The 20,560-nt window shown below is 39.1% G+C and overlaps 1 protein-coding gene across 5 annotated transcripts in view; it reads right to left on the reverse strand.

The window, feature by feature from the left end:
• Positions 1–20,560, reverse strand: part of arhgap36 (Rho GTPase activating protein 36) — a 116,481-nt gene that overhangs the window by 3,393 nt on the left and 92,528 nt on the right. For all 5 annotated transcript variants that reach the window (XR_006010562.1, XM_041986588.1, XM_041986591.1 and 2 more), the window contains exons 4-11: positions 15,511–15,824; positions 5,145–5,349; positions 4,944–4,999; positions 4,370–4,520; positions 4,032–4,180; positions 675–845; positions 414–502; positions 55–281 (exon numbers count right to left, since the gene is read on the reverse strand). Coding sequence is in view for 4 of the 5 variants with exons in the window: in XM_041986588.1 (XP_041842522.1) it covers positions 55–281; positions 414–502; positions 675–845; positions 4,032–4,180; positions 4,370–4,520; positions 4,944–4,999; positions 5,145–5,349; positions 15,511–15,824 (1,362 nt within the window). In the remaining variant the exon portion in view is untranslated. The remainder of the gene's footprint in view (positions 1–54; positions 282–413; positions 503–674; positions 846–4,031; positions 4,181–4,369; positions 4,521–4,943; positions 5,000–5,144; positions 5,350–15,510; positions 15,825–20,560) is intronic.

Genomic DNA, 20,560 nt, shown 5'->3' on the forward strand with positions numbered 1-20,560 from the left:
GCTCCAAAACACATTTGTCTCCACAGTTTGAAATAATACCAACAACGTGGGTACCATATCTCATCTCCTGTCTCTTCCTGTTCTGGTTCAGTTTCAGGACATTGAGGAAGACCTCGCTGGACAGGCTGCCTTCACCACCGTTCCTGTCTGGGGTGAAAAGCGGTGAGGGGGGCTCCAGTGGGGACAGACTTCCACTGGAAGCTCCCACAGAGTCCAGTGACGCCCCCGTGTCCCGACGACCCCCCGACTCGCTGTTGGTTTCCACAGTCAGGTGACTGCCGCTGTGAAGAGGCAGAACACACACATGGATCGCTGGTTTCACTGGTTTGTGTGACACGGATGTTTTTTTTTTCTTTGTTGTTGTTGTTGTTGTTGTTTGTTTGTTTTGTTTTTACCTCAGACCTGCTGCTTACCTGAGTTTCCTCCGTAGCAGGTAGTCGATGACGTCCGGGTCGGTCTGGATCAGACTCATCAGGACCTCCTGCTGCAGGTCTGCAGACACCTGCAGGATCACCCGGATTTACTGACTCATTAAAACTAGTTCAACTTTCCACCACAGCCTCCAAACAGTGAGGTGAAAAAGAATCACTCAGACACAAGAGAGGCACAGGTTTGCCAGACATTTTATGATGATGATGATGATGAGGAGGCTGAAGGTGTGCAACCTGTCGTACCGTGAAGAGCCTCCGGTGATTCTGTATGAGCACCAGAGTGACGCTGATGATCGCGGTGCTGTCCTCGATCCCCATTGCATGAGGACTCACGTCTCCACTTCGTTCCCTCTGAAGCAGGTTGGGCCCGAAGATCACCGCCAGGTTAGCAGCCGTCATCTTGTTACCAGGGATCTGGATGGAGACGAAGAGGAGAAAGCAGCGTTAGTATTCTTCTTGAAACAAACCGGCTCAGCTTAAAGCAAAGAAATATTTCTTGTGATTTTTTTCTTTTTTTTTCTTTCATGATTGTATGAAAAAAATGACGAATTAAACTCCTCAAAGTAATTTTACTTGTGTAGTTACATTTGAGAATAGTTCAAATAGTTTAAGTTCAGCTGATATTTGTTGATGCTTTTAGCTTAAATTTGTTCAAAACAAAAGCTATTTAGCACATTTAGAACAATGACATGAGTTTGACTGGAAAATTTGTTTAAAATTATGAAGGATAAAAATTATTTTTCATGACATAGAAAGTTCATAACTGCATAAACCTTCATAATGTACATTTTGAGCTTGCTCGTGCGCTTTTTGGATGCTCTGTATTCACGTGACATCACATCTGCCTCATTAATTGAAGTGATGGTCAACCTAACTCACTGGGGACAAGAGTATGTGACTAGATGTTCTTAACTAATGGAAAAATCCTACATTTGTGTTGTTTTTGGTTGTTTCAATCGCTTAAATCATAAAACTGTTTGCAGCTACTTCAGAGTTCCTCATGTCATAAAAAAGGAAAAGAAGTAAAGTTTATGAAAAGCTACTTGTGAACCCTGAAGGGACCAAAAGGAGTTAGGTCAAAACGTGTCATCAAAACGAGTCAGAACTCATTTTGATGACACGCTGACATTTATTATGCTCATTCCTGCAGCATCTCAATGCTGAGAAACTGCACTTCACAACTTTTTTCCAGCTCGCAGCACCATGTGTTTTGCATCAGCTGTGTCTTGATTTATGGCACCACACATGCTAGCATCCGGATATCAAAACACTTGACCACATTTTGACCACAAACCGTGGTTTATTCAGCAAAGTAACCCAAGAGGACATAATCAGAGGGAGAGGGGAAAAGAAAGGGAGAAAGTGAGAGAGCAAAAGAAAAGACATGAGCCATCATCAGACTGACTTTTTGAGACAGTGCTCATAGAAAAATGGTAAATGGTCTGTACTTATATAGGGCTCTTATCCAAAGCGCTTTACATGTACGTCACATTCACACACTGATGGCGGAAGCTGCCATGCAAGGCGCTCAACCACGACCCATCAGGAACAATTAGGGGTTCGGTGTCTTGCTCAGGGACACCTCAACATGAGCTCTCCGGGTGGGGATCAAACCAGCAACCTTAGGCTACAGAACGACAATTCTACCCATTGAGCCATGCCCCCCCGAGAGCCTAGAGAAGAGATAGGATGCAAGAAGGATGCTGAGTTAATCGTTGTTGGGGCACCAAAGTATGAAAATCTGTAGTAGTGACACGTTAAAGGTTTGTAAATAACTTTACTTCAGTTTCAAACTAAAAATTTAAAACAAAGTAAATATTTGTTACAAAAAAACAAAAACAAGATTTTAAAGTTCAAAAAGGGTTTTGGAAGAAGTTGCGCACTTATTTAGTCCAAAAACTTTTTCAATAACAACTTAAATACTGACACTTTCACAGCATCTCTGAATAATATTACACATCATGTCCTATTACAACATCACTTACACACTAACACACAATGTTACTACACACAATAAATCATAATATACAATATCCACAGCATTCAGCAGAAATCATTATTAGCTTCATATCCTTTAATTATCTCATCTTTCATCTTTTGTTTCAGTTTTCCTGTTGGCTGACATGTTTTTATATCCTCACTACAGCTGTTCCAGAGTTAAACTCCTCTTGTTACAGCGTTCGTTCTCACAGCGGCTTTTTTGAACATGTATGTTCCTCTCAGGCTGAATTTACTCTCCCTTCACTGGAAAAGCTTTTGGATGCTGTTAGGCAACTGTTCATTTTTAACTTTGTACATAATTTGAACAATCTTGAATTTTAACAGGTCTTCAAATTTCAATATTTTCAGTTTGATGAACAGAGAATCGGTTGGAGTTTGTGATTATTCTTATGGCTTTTTTTTTAAGAAGAAAGACTGAATTCAATGTTGACTTGTATGTGTTCCTCCACACTTCAACACAATAGGTCACGTATGGTCGTATCCAGGAGCAAAACAAGGAGAACAATGATGACTGATTTAAAAAATATTTAACTTTATAAAGAACAGAAATTGTTTTACATATTTTTGAGTTAATAATAATTTATATGTTTCTTCCAGCTTAGTCTTTCATCTGTCAATACACCAAGAAATTTTATTTTTGACACTCTTTCAATGTCAATCTATTTCATTTATCACAAGTTTCTTATTAGCGTTGATTGGTCTATTCCCAAATATTATATATTTAGGTTGATTTAAATTTAATGTTAGTTTATTTACATTAAACCATTTCTCCAGTTTATTAAGTTCCATTTCCAACAGTCTCCAAAAGCTCCTTGTGGCTGAATTAAAGCTCACCGGGGATAACATAAATTCAAATTAGCCTAAAAGAGCAGAAACAATGCAGGATGCAGGAACTGCTTTCCTTCATCCACACATAACAATATAATGGCTTCCTAATTATTTCATGATGTCATCAGAAGCAGCAGATATTTGTGCATATGGAGGAACTGAACTGACAGGTATTTCTCAAAGTTAAAGCTGAACTCCTTCTTGGATAACATGTCCCAAAGCTCAGCTTAAGGTAACTAGTGCGTGAGCTCACATCTACAACATCAGTCATTTTCTTTTGTTTCACCACCACTTTGTTCTCTCAAAGTGTGTGAGCTTGCAAGAATAAAATGTGTAAAAACAAGCTGAAAAAAAAAAATCGATAAAAATAAAATAAAAATAAAATAAAAATTTCTGTCGTTTCTTGTCCTTTATTTGAAACAGATTTAATAGAACGATTCATCTCAGATCAAAACTACTGTATGTACAGAAGTGTTGATATATGCAAATATATGTATGTATATATATATATATATATATATATATATATAGTCTTCCTGACTATGACTCAAATCATCCTTCTTTTCACAGCTTTCATTTTGCATTTCTATACCAGTTTTGATGCGTCTGCATCTGTCAGCAAGTAACAAATTCTTAATAAATATCCTAAATTTTAGTCTGGTTCCAGCATACAACTCCTTGGCTTTTCATCCCTGAACCCCTGACATTATGTATGCAGGCATTTCCACCAAATGGAACTGTGCTGGTCTGAATACAGCAGCAGAGACCCACCTCCTCATCGTTGGTCCCTATGGTGTCCTGGGCGAAGCTCTGCACGGTGTGTAACAAGGAGAGGAGGCGCAGCAGCGTGTCGCAATTGCAGGGTGGGAGGAGGTAGAGAAGATGCTGAAGGTACTGTAGCTGGTCTGCTCCCCTCAGCACTGGATGAGGAGAGGAAGAGGAGGAGGTTAGTCTGATCCTGTCACCTGTTACTGCAAAAGCCTCAACTGCTTAGGTTTTAAATAGAAGATATTTCCATCAAATCTGCCGCAGGTGTCTGGTTTTGGTTTACTGCACATATACAAGTGACTGAATGCAGCTATGGAGTATAAAGAAGTGTGAGTGCATACGGTTGGCATGCAGGAATGCAGGGTACAGCTCTCGGGGCAGCAGAGGATCGGGCATGTCTCTCAGGAACTCTTTCAGCAGAGCTGCCACGTCATGCACGCTGTGCTCTTCGTCCAGCTGGACGTCCACCCCCATGTCGAAGTCATCGTGCAGCTGAGGGGAAAACACATAAACACACACACCAAGATGACATAAACAGTCCATAAATACAGAAAGTCACCCCGAGGGAAAAGAGATTCCCAGATAGAAACACGAGGTTGATGTTAGCTCTTGCTGGGGTTGTGCTGGGGCCACGTTCCCCCTGATGGACATGAATTCTGAAAAACAGGATATCGCACTTCGGCAGCTTGAAGATTCTCATTTTTCAGCATCCAGTGGAGAGTAAGAGGAAACACTGGACTTCCAGTGTTTTAGGGAAAAGTGAGTGGAAGAATCCCTCTCTGTCAGGAGGGAAAAAAAAACTTAAAAGAAGTGCTATTAATAGGAGAGAGCATGCAGTGCTAAACACTAACAATTAAAAACAGAAGCAGGAGTAGTACTGTTCTAGATATGTTGAATCATGCATTGTTAGTTTACCTGTCTTACTCTCTTCTTAGAGCTCCCAACTCGGAAAATGCCCACAGTCTGAAGACCTGGAGATGACATATAACTTCCTTGTGATATTTATTTATGTCTGTTTGCATAGACACAGAGAATTCAGTCTGAAATTAGAAAATGTGCAAACTAAAGTGCTTTGATTGAAACCTCTTCAGTGTTTTTTGGGGACCATCGACTCACCATGGGTCTCAATGTGACTGCAGCACCTCTCCAACACCCGAGGCACCTGTCTGTAGATGGGGTTGAGGCTGAGCTTGGTCTGCGTCCTTCCTTCTGAGGACGATTTCTTCAGCTCCAGCTCGGCTGGGTGGGAGAGCTGCAGCGCCTCCAGCAGGCGGGACTGACTCTCTACGAGGTCGGAGATGCAGTCCACTGACAGACCACCCTGCATGTCACAATGAAATGACTGATTTTCAAGTGTGTTTTCCACATTTTAAGAATGCTGTTTCCACACGTATACATTTTTTTTCTCAACTATTTAAAAACAAGAACTGTGTCACAGCATTTTGCACAGTTTCTGTGTACATATTTACACGCCTATGATGCATATCACATGATCATTCATGTTTACTGGGTATGTGCATGGGTTATCATAAAGACGGTAGGTAAAATGGAAACATGGATCAGTAATAAACTGGTAATACTAGTTATTTTAAGGATTCACAATAACTAAACAAACCCAGTTTAATATAAGCTGCAGCTCAACAAATACAAATGTTTTAAATGGTAGTGTCAGATCAGCATTTACATCAGGAGACTTCTGTGTATTTGTAGGCCAATAAGGCCAATATTTACTGGCTTTATGTCCTGCTTTAGTCTCCACCCACTTATTAGTTATTAATTTGAATAATGATCCACTATAAAGGATTTACAGCCACTTTATTTCTGTTCAGAACCAAGACATTTCAAACACAAGACCTGTACTAGATATTTAATAAAGCTGCATTTCTGAGCAGAAGCTATTTTTGATATCCAGACTGACAATAGAGTTTCCCCAGATAAAGTTTCTTGTTAGTTTCTTTTTTGGAAAATCCACCATTACTGTTTTAGTCCAGGTTTACAAATGCTTGTAAGAATGCCCTAAATGTTTGTGGACAAAATTTGAGCCTGTCTTACGTAAAGAAGACATGCTTATACAAAATACTGAGAGAAAGAATAAAAAGTTTATGCTGGAAAAAAAGAGAGAGAGATGCTAAAATGACACGTAGCAAAGATAAATATGTTTACCAGAGGGAGAATGAGAGGAAGGAAAAAAGTTGAGAACAGATGACAGTGTGGCTGAGACAGCTAGAAGAATAAATAACAAAGAGAATGTGACAGCTGAAAACAGAAAAGATATTTTAAGGCAGATGGCAGGAGAAAAGCCAGCAGAACACACAAATCAGCCTGTATCCACTCATCTTATTGTTTCCATCCAACAAATATCAGAGGGGCTGAAAATGAAGACAGCAGGGATATAAATCACTGTCTCTGACCTCCAGATGGTTTCTGGAGGAACATCAAGTGTCTGAGGAATTTCCATCAGTAGCAAAGGAATGAAAGGGTATTTACTCTATTTTCAATGTGTAAGATGCTCTCATATGTAAATATTGGTGGCAGGTTTTCTTACAACAAGACAACAGCAGCCTTCTGAGTCCAAATTGGCTTTTGGTCAAAATGAAGTCCAGACCAGTTAAATTACAATATCAATATCAAGTTTATGAGTGATACAAAGCAATGACTACCTCCTTTTCTGTGGCCAAATTGTGTTCTGCTTTATAAAACTTGGGGGTATGTCAGTTAAATCCTGCTCTAGTTGCTCAATATACTGCATATGATACCATTAGTGACTCATATAAAACTTGAAGAATCTAAACTTTCCCCTTAAAATGGCTGTGAAATAATATATGAAGCAGCTCCAGCCACAGCACCACAAACTTAAATTGACATTTGAATCAACATTTCAATATTACAAGTGTGCACTGTTAGCAACCCTGTGGTTTAAGTGTCCACATGCACAACATGTAGGGCACAAATATCTCCAGTATGGGATGTCTGGCCTCACAAAGCCAGCCATTTTTCCTCCATCAGCCGCCTTGTTCCAGTAATCTATTTCAGCTTTGCTGCTTCTGTGTACATTATCTGTCACTGCGCCTGACAAGTCACAGTACTACACAAATAGCTGCTGCTGCCTCCTCATCTATCAGCTACTCGGTTTGTGTGTTGTCAGACATATAAACAAAGAGCTGCTACAGTCCAGAGATTTGTAAGTGATAGAGTTTGATTTAGCTCAATAAGGTAGGGAAAGAGTAGTCTTTCCCATTGCCTTTCTATCCCGTTACGAGCTAGCCACTACTGCTCTGCTACAGCTAATGCTATTATATCTGTAATTATAAATAAAATTATACTTCATGCAAATTAATAATCTTATTCAGTCTTCTTCTATGGTATAGACATGTAAATGCTATTGTAAAGGAAGGCTGGATTTCTGTTAGTCTGCAGCCGGTCGAGCAGCTTTATAAAGTGCTAACTGAAGCGTTTGGCTGTCGTTATGCTAATAGTTGTGCATTTTATCAAAGTGAAGCTAAAACTAATTAAATAATAACTCATTAATAAACTATTCTAAAAGCCATATTGCAAGCAGAGGGGATTTAGTGCCATCTAGAGCTGAATAGCCCCTCTGCCAATGGCAAAATGGGGTGGGGCTGTATATGGGCGGGGCTGGACAGCCAATGGGCGTGGCCAGATGAACTAGCTGAAAAATAGCTCCATCTTTTGGACAAATGCAAGAACCACATAGAATGTTTCATTTAAGACAACTCACTATAGAAAACCATTCTACTTAAATGCCCTACATTAATGATATATCAACATAGCATAAATTTTTTACATTTTTTTGTAAATTTCAACAGAAGGTTGAATATCTCTAATTTTGTTGATGATTTATATATAAACAATTCAGTCTTCTTTGTAAACATTTTATTTTTTTTAAGTACAATTTTTTTGTTTATCTTAAAACACAGCTTGTTATGTTCAATCATAAATATTTAATAATCAGCTTGACATTTAAATGTGATCATAATGGCTCATAAACATCTTCTCAGCTGTCTTCCTGTTACTGGTTAGACTTTCTCGTACGCCTCAGCCTCTGCTCTCGTTTCCGTGCCGTCTCTCTGTTAGTTGGTGGATTTTTGTTCTTTATAAAACACAAATGAGAAAAAAACTACAATAGAAAAGACAAAAACAACCAAACTTCCATGATGTAAAACAGTCCTCTGAAAGGTGGGAAATATATCTTACACCTGTGGAACACAATTTTTAATTGTTTAAGACATTGTATTTTACAAATTTATCATTAGTCAGTTGATTTTCAAAGTGCACATAACTTTTATAGGTTCAATCATTTAAATTTAGATGTGTTATTCAGATGAATATTCTGGACAGCATCATAAACTGGAGGTGAACAAAATGTTTCCCATAAACTGTCTGGTAAGGTATAACACAATACCTACAGTCCTTACTTTTGGATCTGAGAACATTTTCCTCTGCTGTCATCTTTGTAAACAGTGTGCTCTTAACAGAGAATAACCTAAAAGTCAATGGTTAATTAGTTATTGTACTTCTGGTGGATTAAGATATGATTATAACAAATTATAGCTGTGAAATATGTTCTCAGAGATTTCTGACAAACTGCTCATTAATCATCTTTTTTAATGGCTTTACAGCAGCTGTTTAGTGTCTGCTGTAAAGACAGAGATGAGTCAAACATGCTTTTATACTTTCAATGATGCTTCTGTGCACATTTCCATAGTTACCATAGTTACCATTCCTTCAGCATCCTCCTGACTGTCCCAAAGTTCAAAAGTGAGCACAGGTAAGGTCTGTTTTTTTTTTAAACAGGTAAGGCGCTTGTTTGGTTGACTATTAGTAGGTGCGTTTCCATTACCCCTAGAACTGCGCAAAAGCTAAAAATCGCAATTAAAAACCAGGAATGGAAACACCTACATTTCGAAAAAAGCTCTCAAATATCGCTAAAAGGTTTTTACGCTCTCATGAGGTGGTTTTTCAGACGTGTCGATATAGAAGTATATCGCAAAAGGGTAACGGAAACACTTTTCTCACATTTACGCTTCACCAGACGTGACGTAGCGGGTCACATGACCAGTTCATTTCAAATAGAGATGCTACAGTCTGAGTAGACGCAGGAGGAGACGGAAATCTTTTTACAAATAATTAAAGAAAAAAATAAAATCGTCATCCTTGATAGCAAACAACGACAAAGTTTTACAAAGATGTAGAAATCTCTATCATGGGACGAGATTTTACGAGAATAACCGCTAATGCGCTAAACACCCCTCAATGGAAACACCTGCAAATCGCAGTTGCACTTTATCAAAATCTTAGAAATATTGCTTTTATTTTGCAAAATACTGTAATGGAAACGCAGCTACTGTCAAGTATCTGTGAAAGAAAAAAAAAGTCTTTGTTTAGTTTTCTGCACACCAATCAATCCACCATCATTCCCAGTCTTTTAGTCAGTTGCTGCCCCCAACAAGACCAGTGGGCCATCTGAAGATACTGTATAAATTAAAAATGAACTAAATAATCTATAAATAATTATAAACAAATGCACAGTTTATCAGCTCCCTGATAAACGAGACTTTTTGACCATTCACAAAGTCAGCATTTAATAATTTAAATGCTAAGTGTAACTTAATAGTGAAAGAAAGTCATGTCATTAAATATAAATACTCACTATGAACATGTATGAAAACAGAACTTCTCTAAGTGGAAAACAGTCATTACTTATACTATTACAATACAAACACCATTAAAACTGCAGACTTTTACATTTATTTTGTTAATGGTCTAAAAGAAAAACAAAACAATCTGTACATGTTGCCTCTTGGGGATGTCATCAGAAAACACGGCATTGATTTTCACAGCTATGCTAATGATACGCAGCTTTACATTGCAGTGTCTCCTGATGATCTGGAGCCAGATAACATCCTTTAAAACTGTATTTTAGATATAAAGTCATGGACGGCAGAGAATTTCCTACAACTTAATCGGGACAGAACTGAAGTTTTTGTCCTGAAGACAAGAGAAGATATTATTTTACAGAAATTATTTAGTTTTAGACCTTCTTAACGTGTGAGAAATCTGGGTGTTCTTTTTTATGTTATTCCACACTTTAGAAATGTCTCAAAGACAAGATTTTACCATCTGAAAAACATTGCCAGAGTCCACCCATTTCTCTCTCTCTTGCCAGCACAAAGACGCTGATGCATGCTTTTATTTTTAGTAGATTAGATTATTGTAATGCCCTGCTCTCTGTCTTTTCCAAAAAGAATATTTCTAATCTACAATTGCTCCAGAACTCAGCAGCACTAGTTCTGACGAGGACCAAAATCAGGATTGATTTTTTGGTTCTTTTAGTCATTTATAAATGTCTTAATGGTATTGGGGTTTTTTATTTATCTGATTTTCTTTTAAATAATGAGCCTTCGTGGACCCTGAGATACTCTGGTACAGGCCTTTTGATTTGTTCCTAAAGTCAGGATGAAAACCTACGACGAGGCCTCATTCCACCACTATGGTCCTCGTCTGTGGAACAGCCTGACAGAGGGCCTCAGGGCTGCAGAGACTGTTGCTGCTTTTAAAAAGAGGCTCAAGAGCTATAGCGAAATCTTTATTGTAGTTGTCTATTTGTGCTATAATTTTTTAATTTATTTTTTAATTTATGTATTTATTTGTGATGAGGTGAACAAGGAGGCCATGTGATTATTTTTTCTTCTTTTAGACCTTTTCTGGCCAGCCACGCAGTGGAGTACTTGGATGCGTGTGATGGAGCATTGTCCTGCATGAAAATCATGTTTTTCTTGAATGATGCTGACTTCTTCCTGTACCACTGCTTGAAGAAGGTGTCTTCCAGAAACTGGCAGTAGGACTGGGAGTTGAGCTTGACTCCATCCTCAACCCGAAAAGGTCCCACAAGCTCATCTTTGATGATACCAGCCCATACCAGTATCCCACCTCCACCTTGCTGGCGTCTGAGTCGGAGTGGAGCTCTCTGCCCTGTACTGATCCAGCCACGGGCCCATTCATCTGGCCCATCAAGACTCACTCTCATTTCATCAGTCCATAAAACCTTAGGAAAATCAGTCTTATGATATTTCTTGGCCCAGTCTTGACGTTTTATCTTGTGTGTCTTGTTCAGTGGTGGTCGTTTTTCAGCCTTCCTTACCTTGGCCATGTCCCTGAGTATTGCACACCTTGTGCTTCTTGGCACTCCAGTGATGTTGCAGCTCTGAAATATGGCAAAACTGGTGGCCAATGGCATCTTGGCAGCTTCACGCTTGATTTTCCTCAGTTCATGGGCAGTTATTTTGCGCCTTGTTTTTTCAACGCGCTTCTTGCGACCCTGTTGACTATTTTGAATGAAACACTTGATTGTTCGATGATCACGCCTCAAAAGCTTGGCAATTTTAAGAGTGCTGCATCCCTCTGCAAGACATCTCTCTATTTTTGACTTTTCAGAGTCCGTCAAATCTCTCTTCTGACCCATTTTGCCAAAGGAATGGAAGTTGCCTAATAATTATGCACACCTGATATAGGGTGTTGATGTCATTAGACCACACCCCTTCTCATTACAGAGATGCACATCACCTGATATGCTTAATTGGTAGTAGGCTTTCAAGCCTGTACCGGTTGGAGTAGAACAACATGCATAAAGAGGATGATGTGATCAAAATACTCATTTGCCTAATAATTCTGCACACAGTGTATGTATATTTTTAATAAAGAATCCCAAATTCATGATAAAATGTGGGTTTAAAAGAAATTCTCATTGGGTTATTTTCAACCCTGTATGCACTCTGCATTGATTACAATGTAGAGGAATATTACTTTATACTACATTTTGTTCCAACTAAGTCATTTGGATTTTTCTCTTCTCCAACTCTTTAAACTACGCAACTGACAAATCGATCATCAGTAACAATGTCAATCATTAGTCTGATTTTACATTATGTCTATTAAATGCCTCTAATCAGGAAAGACTGTGGGTGTGTGTGGTGTTTATAGACATAAACTCTTATGTGCTACAGTTGATAGCTGTTTTTAGGTTCAGTTACTGTCCTCAAAAGGAGAGGGTTCACATACACGGGGAAATGCACAAGTTGCATTTTCACAAGGAAAAAAAAGACGCTGTGGAAACAAATTGTTGTAAAAATGTTTACATCTGGAGATGCAGACAGAGATTAGCTTTCTGAACTGTGGAGGCCTTACACTAGTTCTGTGTAATACTTAATCCAGCAGATAAGAAATGCCTTCAGTGACTTCAAAGTGTTATGACCCACTGTTAGCTTTTATTATTAAATAGCCTTTGGCAGTTCTGCTAAGCAGCATGAGTCATTTCAGACAACTCCCCCAAATATTCCATTTAAATTCAAGAAACACCACCCTCTAGTGGTTCAAGTAAAGACAGTTTATTAAACAAAAGATTAAACATTATACTTATGTAAAAGAATGTATGTACTGTGTTGCTGAGAAAACTAATGAAGTTAACCAACTAGTGGTCCAACAAAATGATGAAAATGTGCTACACAGGAAACTAATTTTTCTTTTAAATAATAGGATTTCAGCCTATTGTCAGTCATGTTGAGGGACAGGAAGTCTGTGAATTGAACAATAGATGCTATGATAGCTAAAAAATATTAACAAGCCACTATTGGGGAATCACCAAGAGATGTGATGGTTAGCCAGTTTTAGCTTTAGCATAGACCTGGTCATTTAAGGTGGCAAAATGCATGTGCAGCGTAGCTTTCTTCCAAACTGGTGTTTTTAATTTGTATGTTTAAGTGTTTGCTGAACTTTGACTAGCACAGATTCAACCACAGACTCCAAGAGCGGAGGTGGGGACAGTCAATAGCTTTGTTTACATAGAGCACTTTTGATCTCATCAGACTTTTGAACAGAGTTAGGCAAAAAATGGGGAATTTCCTCTTAGTATGAGCACACCCTTTGGGGGAGACCACTGACCTAGTCTCCCAGGTCAATGGTGCTTTCAGCTATGTCCAAGCAAAGTTGCATAGGTATGTAAACCAAGGCCACTAAGCCACACAAATCTCAAATGATTGGCCTGTTATGTCAATAACAATCTTAAGCTAGTTTAGGACCACGTGGCCTAATGGATAAGGCATCTGACTTTGGATCAGAAGATTGAGAATTCAAGTCCCTTCGTGGTTGACCTAAAATATGTTGTTATTGTAAAGAAAACTCTCCATTGGGTGTGTAAATCTTCCACAATTGATTCTTGTCAAAGTGGGGCTCACAATGGAGCATCTAAGGCATTTTATTTCTAATCCACCTGTGACCAAAAGCCCTTGGAAAGATACAACATTCAACTCAGAGCAGGCATAGCTGAGTTACAGTAAAAAAAAAAAAGATCTTGACTATAGTCTGTGTGCATGCCATGAGTGCTCCTCCAAGCCACCAAAAATAATAGAGGACAAGTTTGTCTGCCAACTTACAATGCAGGGGCCACTATAATTCTTGGTCAAAACTTTGTATGTTGGATAAAGTTGATTATTATTTGGTATGTAAATGCTGCTGAATTATATCTGAGAAAAATCAGTGTCTATTTAAGCAGAATAAGGCTCTGACAGTGTTTCAAAAGTTGGCTGGTTAGCTCAGCTGGCCAGAGCCTGGTGCTTTGATGACCTTTGATGAATTTTTCTTCCTAGTTGCTGGGTGTGCTAGCTGGTGCAGAGGGACACAATCACAGCTATTAACCAGGTGTACAAGGAGTTGTGGGAAATAAAGAGTCTTGACAGAAAGTGGGACAACAATAAAAAGCATTGTGTAAGAATAAATAAATAAAAGGAAATCCTCCTCTTGTGTGTTTCATTAGCGTAGCATCACGTCTAGACCTCCAGCCTCCAGTCTGCGTCCCGCTTTGCTGGAATGAAGGACCAAAGCTACTTTCCACACTGACGGCTACATGCTAGCAGCAGACTGTCACCTTATTTATCTGGATGGATTTTATAACATCAAAGTTTTGTTTAACAATGATAGAAAATATTTTACTGGTTGAGGTTCTTATTAATATCATCTCCCTTTTTCCTGAAAATTCAGTTGTTTTGTTTTGTTTTTTTTATTTCCCAAGCGTGCGGTCTTAGGAGAATTAATATCAAACGTACGTCTTTATTAATTTCTGCAAACAGCTTTAATATATAACACGTGGTGTGAAAGGTAATAGTGGATTGTGCAGAAATGTCTCACATTTCACAACATTTTATTCTGTACCGTTCGTGTTTCCCATTTTGCTAGATTCTGTGCGTATGCCTGGGTCAGAGATTGTTTGGAGGTAGGAACATTTTCCCTTCAAGTTTGGTTTTTCATAAAACTGGGGGCTCTATCAGTAGGAGGGGCCTAAATTGGCTGAATAAGTTAATTAAAAAGGCCTGTGGGACTGAAGCTGGAGTCTGTGGAGGCGGCAACAGAACAAAAATTTCTGTGTAAATTTCACTCCATCATGGATAATACCACACATCCCCTGTACTTTGTCCTATCACAGAGGAGGAGTACATTCAGCAACAGGCTGATATCAGTCCGATGTGCCATAGACAGACTGAGGAAGTCCTTTGTTCCCTCTGCTATCAGGCTGCACAACTCACTGGAAGGGCGTGGAGAGGGAGGGGGGCAGAGGAGAAGTGGACATTCGATTATCGATGGAGATGGAGCCTCCCTGGCTGTAATAAACTAGAGCAGATTTATGATTTCATTATGATTAGATCTTATTTCATTTACAGTTTTAATCTATGTATTTATTGATTTTAGTAAAAGAACTCTTATCTTTTTTTTTTTTTTTAATCAGCTTTATTTATAATGTAAGCAAGTTTTATGGGTGCATGAGCAGCTGGTGTTTAAAATTTCCTTCGGGATTAATAAAGTTTATCTAATCTAAGTAACAACAAAGCTATGAGCAGTTACTTTTCCAAGACTATTCACTCACTCAGTCAACACACACAATATCTAAAAAAAGGACATTTTACTCCTACCTCTGATCGGTGGAATAATGAAAAGTGCAATATTTTTTAACAGGGATTTTTATCTATTTGTTTTATATTTAATTAATGATGTTCATAATTTCCCCTTCCTTTGGTTTTATGATGTGATTGTGACTGTGTCTGTTTAATAGCATTACTGAGAGGCGCACCTATAATTTTGATGTTTCATGTAATTTAGAGGAAATTCTGTTCTATTACATTCTGTTTCTTGCTGCTACCTTGTACACCACTTATGATGCCCTCTTTTTAATTGGCAGGTGTCACCTAACACTTATCCCATTGTAAGTTTGGTAAGATCATGCAGCTTGGTTCTTTGATTATTCCTATGCTGTATAATTGTCTGGGCATCCATTATTCACTGATTTAATTACCCCTTGAATCACACATAATGTTGAAAGTAGCTTTCTCATCTTCAGGTTTCTTTTTTTACAGAAACAACATTAACTAAGCCATTTTCTGTACAATGTCCAGAAGTAGACAGTAAATAGACTCACCCTCCTTTGTCCTCTGCCAGTGTTATCCAGAAATGTGGGTGACAATGGTTTGTTCTGGGTGTCAAAAACAGGTGCAGGAGCCACAGAGTTTGTAGACGACGAGCCTGGGCCTCCTCCTGTGATTGATGAGGAGCTGACTAGAGACTTGTTCCCATTGAAGAATTGTCTCTTCTCTGCCCTAAAGTGCAGGATACTGGCCTCTAAGTCCAGACAGTCACGCCTGCTCTCCTTCAGGGCATCCTGACGCAGTTTGTAGGCCCGGTCATTAGCAATGACCTGGAAGAGTGGGATTCCAAATGCCTTAGGTGCAGTTTCTGGGGAAGAAGGAGAAGAGTTATTCCAAAACAAAACTAGAAGCACTCAGAGAGTGACCTTCGCCAAGCCATTGTAAATTATTTATTGCAAATGATGATGGGCATTATATTTGAGATAAAGGCAATAATGTGAAAATGATCTCTTATGAACCATAATAAAGAATCCTTTAAAAATTCCTGGATCCAGGTGGTGAAATTCTAATAATGTATTCCTTATTCCATAGATTTCCTGCAAATGTCATCAAAATCCAACCATAACTCTCTGAGTTATGTCACTGACAGACAAACCAAAGCCCCCTAATACACGACCTTTCACCTTGGCAGAGGTAAATAATCAGAAATGAGGCAAGAGAGGGACCCAGTTGGAGAAATAAGACAGTAAAATCAGATAAAATCCAATAATATTTTCCTATAAGTAGATTACCACATTATGTGGTTCCATTGCAACAGATATTTAAACCATCTTTCTACAGTTGTATATGAATTATTAGTTCAACTAAAAACAGTGACTATTGAAACACCAATTTTCTATTCCCACTTAATCCTGTTCAAGGTTGTAGTGGCCTTCAGCTGATTCTTCAAAATGAGTGAAATGTAAGGTACAGGTTACCAGCTCATTACAAAGACAACCTAAAGGCAAGCAACAATGGAAACTCACACCTAAACCAACAGTTCATTCAGAATAATTAACAAAACTAACATTTTTGTCTTAGACAATGGAAGAAAAATAAAGAAATTCCATACAGAAACAAGGAAAATATGGAAACACCCCAGAAAATGACCTGGCCATGGTTTAACCCAGGAACCCTGTTGACGGTTCAAACAGTTGCACTGTGCTACAGGGGGATCTACCTGCTGCACCGATTCCTCCCTTACTTAGAGCAGGCAGGGAACAATGTGAGGGTCATGTTGTTTGACTTCTCCAGGACTTTCAACACCATCCAACCTGCACTACTGAGAGGGAAAGGGGTGGGAGCCAGAGTGGACGAGCAAGCTGACTGGGTCAGCTGACAGACTCCCACTAATGTGTTTGAGCTGTATTCTTTTAGGGGGTTTGATAGCTATTACAGGCATTTTGTAAGGGGTTTTGCAAAGCTGGCAGCCCCTCTACACTGCCTTGTTGATGAGCTGGGTGGTAAAAAGTTCAAAAGGGGTGCAAGACAGAGTTTGACTGCTCCATGGTCTAAGCCAGTGTTTCTCAACCCAGGTCCTCAGGACCCACTGCCCTACATGTCTTAGGTGTGTTCCTACTTCCTACCTGATTCAGATTAATAAACTTTCTCATCAAGTTATTTGCAGCTTGTTAATGAGCCATTCATTTAATTCAGGTGTGTTAAAGTAGGGTTACCTCTAAGACATGCAGGGCAGTGGGCCCTGAGGACCAGCATTGAGAAACACTGGTCTAAGCAATCAATGCAGGTAAGGCCTTGATGCCCTAAATACCAAGCTGGCCACAGCACCAGTGTTTGCCTATGCAGACTTCTCGCTACCTTCTTATCCTGGAAGTGGATGCAAGTTTTGGTGGCTTGGGTGCAGTGCTCCTCGGGAGCAAGAAGGAAGAATGGGGCCTATTGCATATGCAAGCCGAGGTTTAAGGCTCCCTGAGTGGAACATGCAGAACAACAGTTCCAAGAAGTAGAAGTAGAAGGAGCTTTTGGCACTCAAGTGGGCCATGAGTAGGGTTGCAAAATTCCAGGAATTTTCAAAGTTGGAAACTTTCCATGGGAATAATTGGGAATATATGGAAATTAATGGGAATATTTGGGAATTACCCAGAAATACAGAGAACTTAAATATAGTTGAGGAAAACATACTGTTGCATAATCTTGGCTAAAACAACCAGATTCATAGCAAGCACACTTGAATATATATGCTATTCATGCAGTTATGCTAGCACATATCTGCATCCACCTGGTGGAAGGGACTTTGTGGATCTGAGGCCCTTGCACCTGTATCCTCCATCATCCTCCAAATCCCACAATCATTAGCTGCCTCTGAGCGCAACTGGCCACTGTTCGGTAACACACACACAAAGGTTCGCAACACAAATGTGAGAGTGTAAAAACTGTTGGCCACTCAGTTGAGTAATACTTTACTCAACATTTATGTTTTTGTTGCTCAATAAAAGAACTGATTGTTCAGGACAAGAATTAAAGTTTTAAAGTTCTACTCTGAAGTAAATCTGTTGAAGTGCCATGTTCTTAATTGTTTATTTTGCATGGATTTCTACTTATGACAAAACAAAATCTTGATATTTATGTTTGGATATGATAGTTTGTTGAAATTATTATATAATAATAATTATTATTATCCCCAAATTCCAAAATTTCAAAGCTTAACTTCCCATTAAAAGTTTCTGGAAATTTACCAGAAATTTTCCTCCCCTTTGCAACCCTAGTCATGAGTATATTGTCTACACTGCCAATAGCTCATTGACTCATCTGTCATCTGCCAAGGTGGGTGCTACAGAACAACACTGGGCTGCACAGCTTGCTGCCTTTGACTTTGAGGTCAAGTACAGGTCGGGAAGAAAGTAATAGGAATGCTGACTCTTTATCATGTCAGCATCCACCTGACCAACATGACGTGAAGGTTTGGTTCCTCTTTACCTAGACCACCAGCAAGATGTGCATTCAGGGAACACTGATGCGACGCAAGCTGCTGTCACAGTCCTGCCTCAACACACCCTGATAAATATATCTGCCCACTAACAGACTGATCCTGTCATTCAGGAAGTGTGTTGTTTCTGGAATCGGAAGAACCCAGTTATGGGAAGAAGAAACAGCTCTCTTAGTCTGCTTTAGAGCTCTGTTGTCAGTGGGATTGGGTGGTTAAGAAGGATGGAGTGTTTTACCGCTAGATCCTTTGTTCAAATGGGGCTGAAATTGTGTTACGACTGTTGCTGCCGGCTGCCTTACTAAAAGAGGTTTTGACAAGAGTTCACCAGGAACATGGACAGCAGGGTACTGAGAGAAATTTGTCCCTTTTGCGATCTTGGTGTTACTGGCCAGGTATGTCTTCTGATATGACACGGTGGTGTCTGGCTTGTGAGCAGTGTCAGTTTTGCAAGGATACTGAGACAGCCACCTGGTTTTATGGGCCTCCTGTTGGCTTCATGCCCAGATGAGATCTTGACCATTAACTTCACCATATTAGAACCAAATCATAATAAACTGGAAACTGTGCTGGTAATGACAGATGTTCTTTTAGGCAAGTATACCTTGGCCATCCCAACTCATGACCAATGGTCCCCCACTGTAGCCAATGTTTGGGTTAAAGAGTTTTTATTGTTGACTTCATACAAAACACCAGTCATACTCGACAATGCCAGCAAATTTGTGAGCTCACCTGCTTGCTTTCCACCTATTGTTAAGCGAGGGCAAGGAGACATGCAAGCAAGTCAATACTCAAGATCAGACACAGCAAATCCCTTGCAGGGGCTCAAAAACATGACATTTTTAGCCAATGTGAGGTCATTATTGACAACATTTGCAGCCCAGTGATAATGTCTCACGTTTCAGGAACTTAACACTGTTTGTAGACAATTATTGTAAGGTTTGTAAATCAGAAAAGATTGAAGTCTGTTTTTATGTGACGTTGAAATGAACTTGTGAGCATGGTGATCTCGCAACAGATTAGAGGTTTAAGTTGACGAGTAGTATAAGAATAGACAGAATGTACAGAGAAAGCAGTTAACAGCAGGATAATCCTGTTAGAGCAGCCACAGCTAAGTGCCAGACATCACACTCAGACTGATACTGGCTTATTGCAGAAGCAGCAATGCAGACATGAGTGCATTAACTGTCATTATGGGAGCTACATGGTCACCAACAGAGCTAAAATTGCAAATCAAACTATACTACATCTCGTCTTCAACAGCTAAGCATGTATCCTGATCTGACTTGACACCTAGTAAAAATACACTTAGAGAAAAATAAAGGCTTGAATAAAACAAAAAAACATTTTAGATTTAAGACAGTTATGGCACACAATAGAAAAAAAAGATGAATAATATTGGAATGGCACTTGAATAACAATGTGCCAGAAAACAAACTATCATCTGCAAATGTTTAAACCTTAATGGCAGTGTATGATATAGCTTCAAACCTTTAATTTGTGGGAAAGTTTTGTCTAAAAAAATTCAACTTTTGACATTTAAATTTTTATTTAAATTTGTGATTAAATAACAATCTTGGACAACTAACTCAAATATAAGATACATTCTGAAATTAAAGCACTTGGGCTGGTAGGTATTTGGTTGGTAACTTTGGTATTTAGAGTAAAACAAATATCTGGATAACATGCAACATGTGAAACATGTTTTAGTGGATGACTGAATCAAATAATAGACAGACATTAATATTATAAACTAATGCTTTATTAATGTCTGAAAAATTCAGTTAATTGCATTTTAATTCCAAACAGTTTGTTTATGAGCTCACTCACAACCAGCTTAGCAATTTCCACTGCCAGGACAGCAGCACCTAACTGGGAACAGTATGGGCCGATGATGGAGCCAACTTGGCTTTCCCCATGAGGAAACCTACATGGCAACTTCACTCACTATCAGTCACCTTGAGATTATGCCACTGCAACAATGGCCTTAGAGGCATTTGAAAAGACTTCTGTATGTTAAGCAGTAGACAGGCAGGCAGCGATGTAGGCTTTTCAGCAAGTCTCTCCAAACAATCCATTCCTTCTCCTTGTCCGCTGACAGAGGAACATCCCAACTGCTG

This window comes from Melanotaenia boesemani, chromosome 5, assembly GCF_017639745.1.
Source record: "Melanotaenia boesemani isolate fMelBoe1 chromosome 5, fMelBoe1.pri, whole genome shotgun sequence".
In the NCBI taxonomy this organism is placed as follows: Eukaryota; Metazoa; Chordata; class Actinopteri; order Atheriniformes; family Melanotaeniidae; genus Melanotaenia; species Melanotaenia boesemani.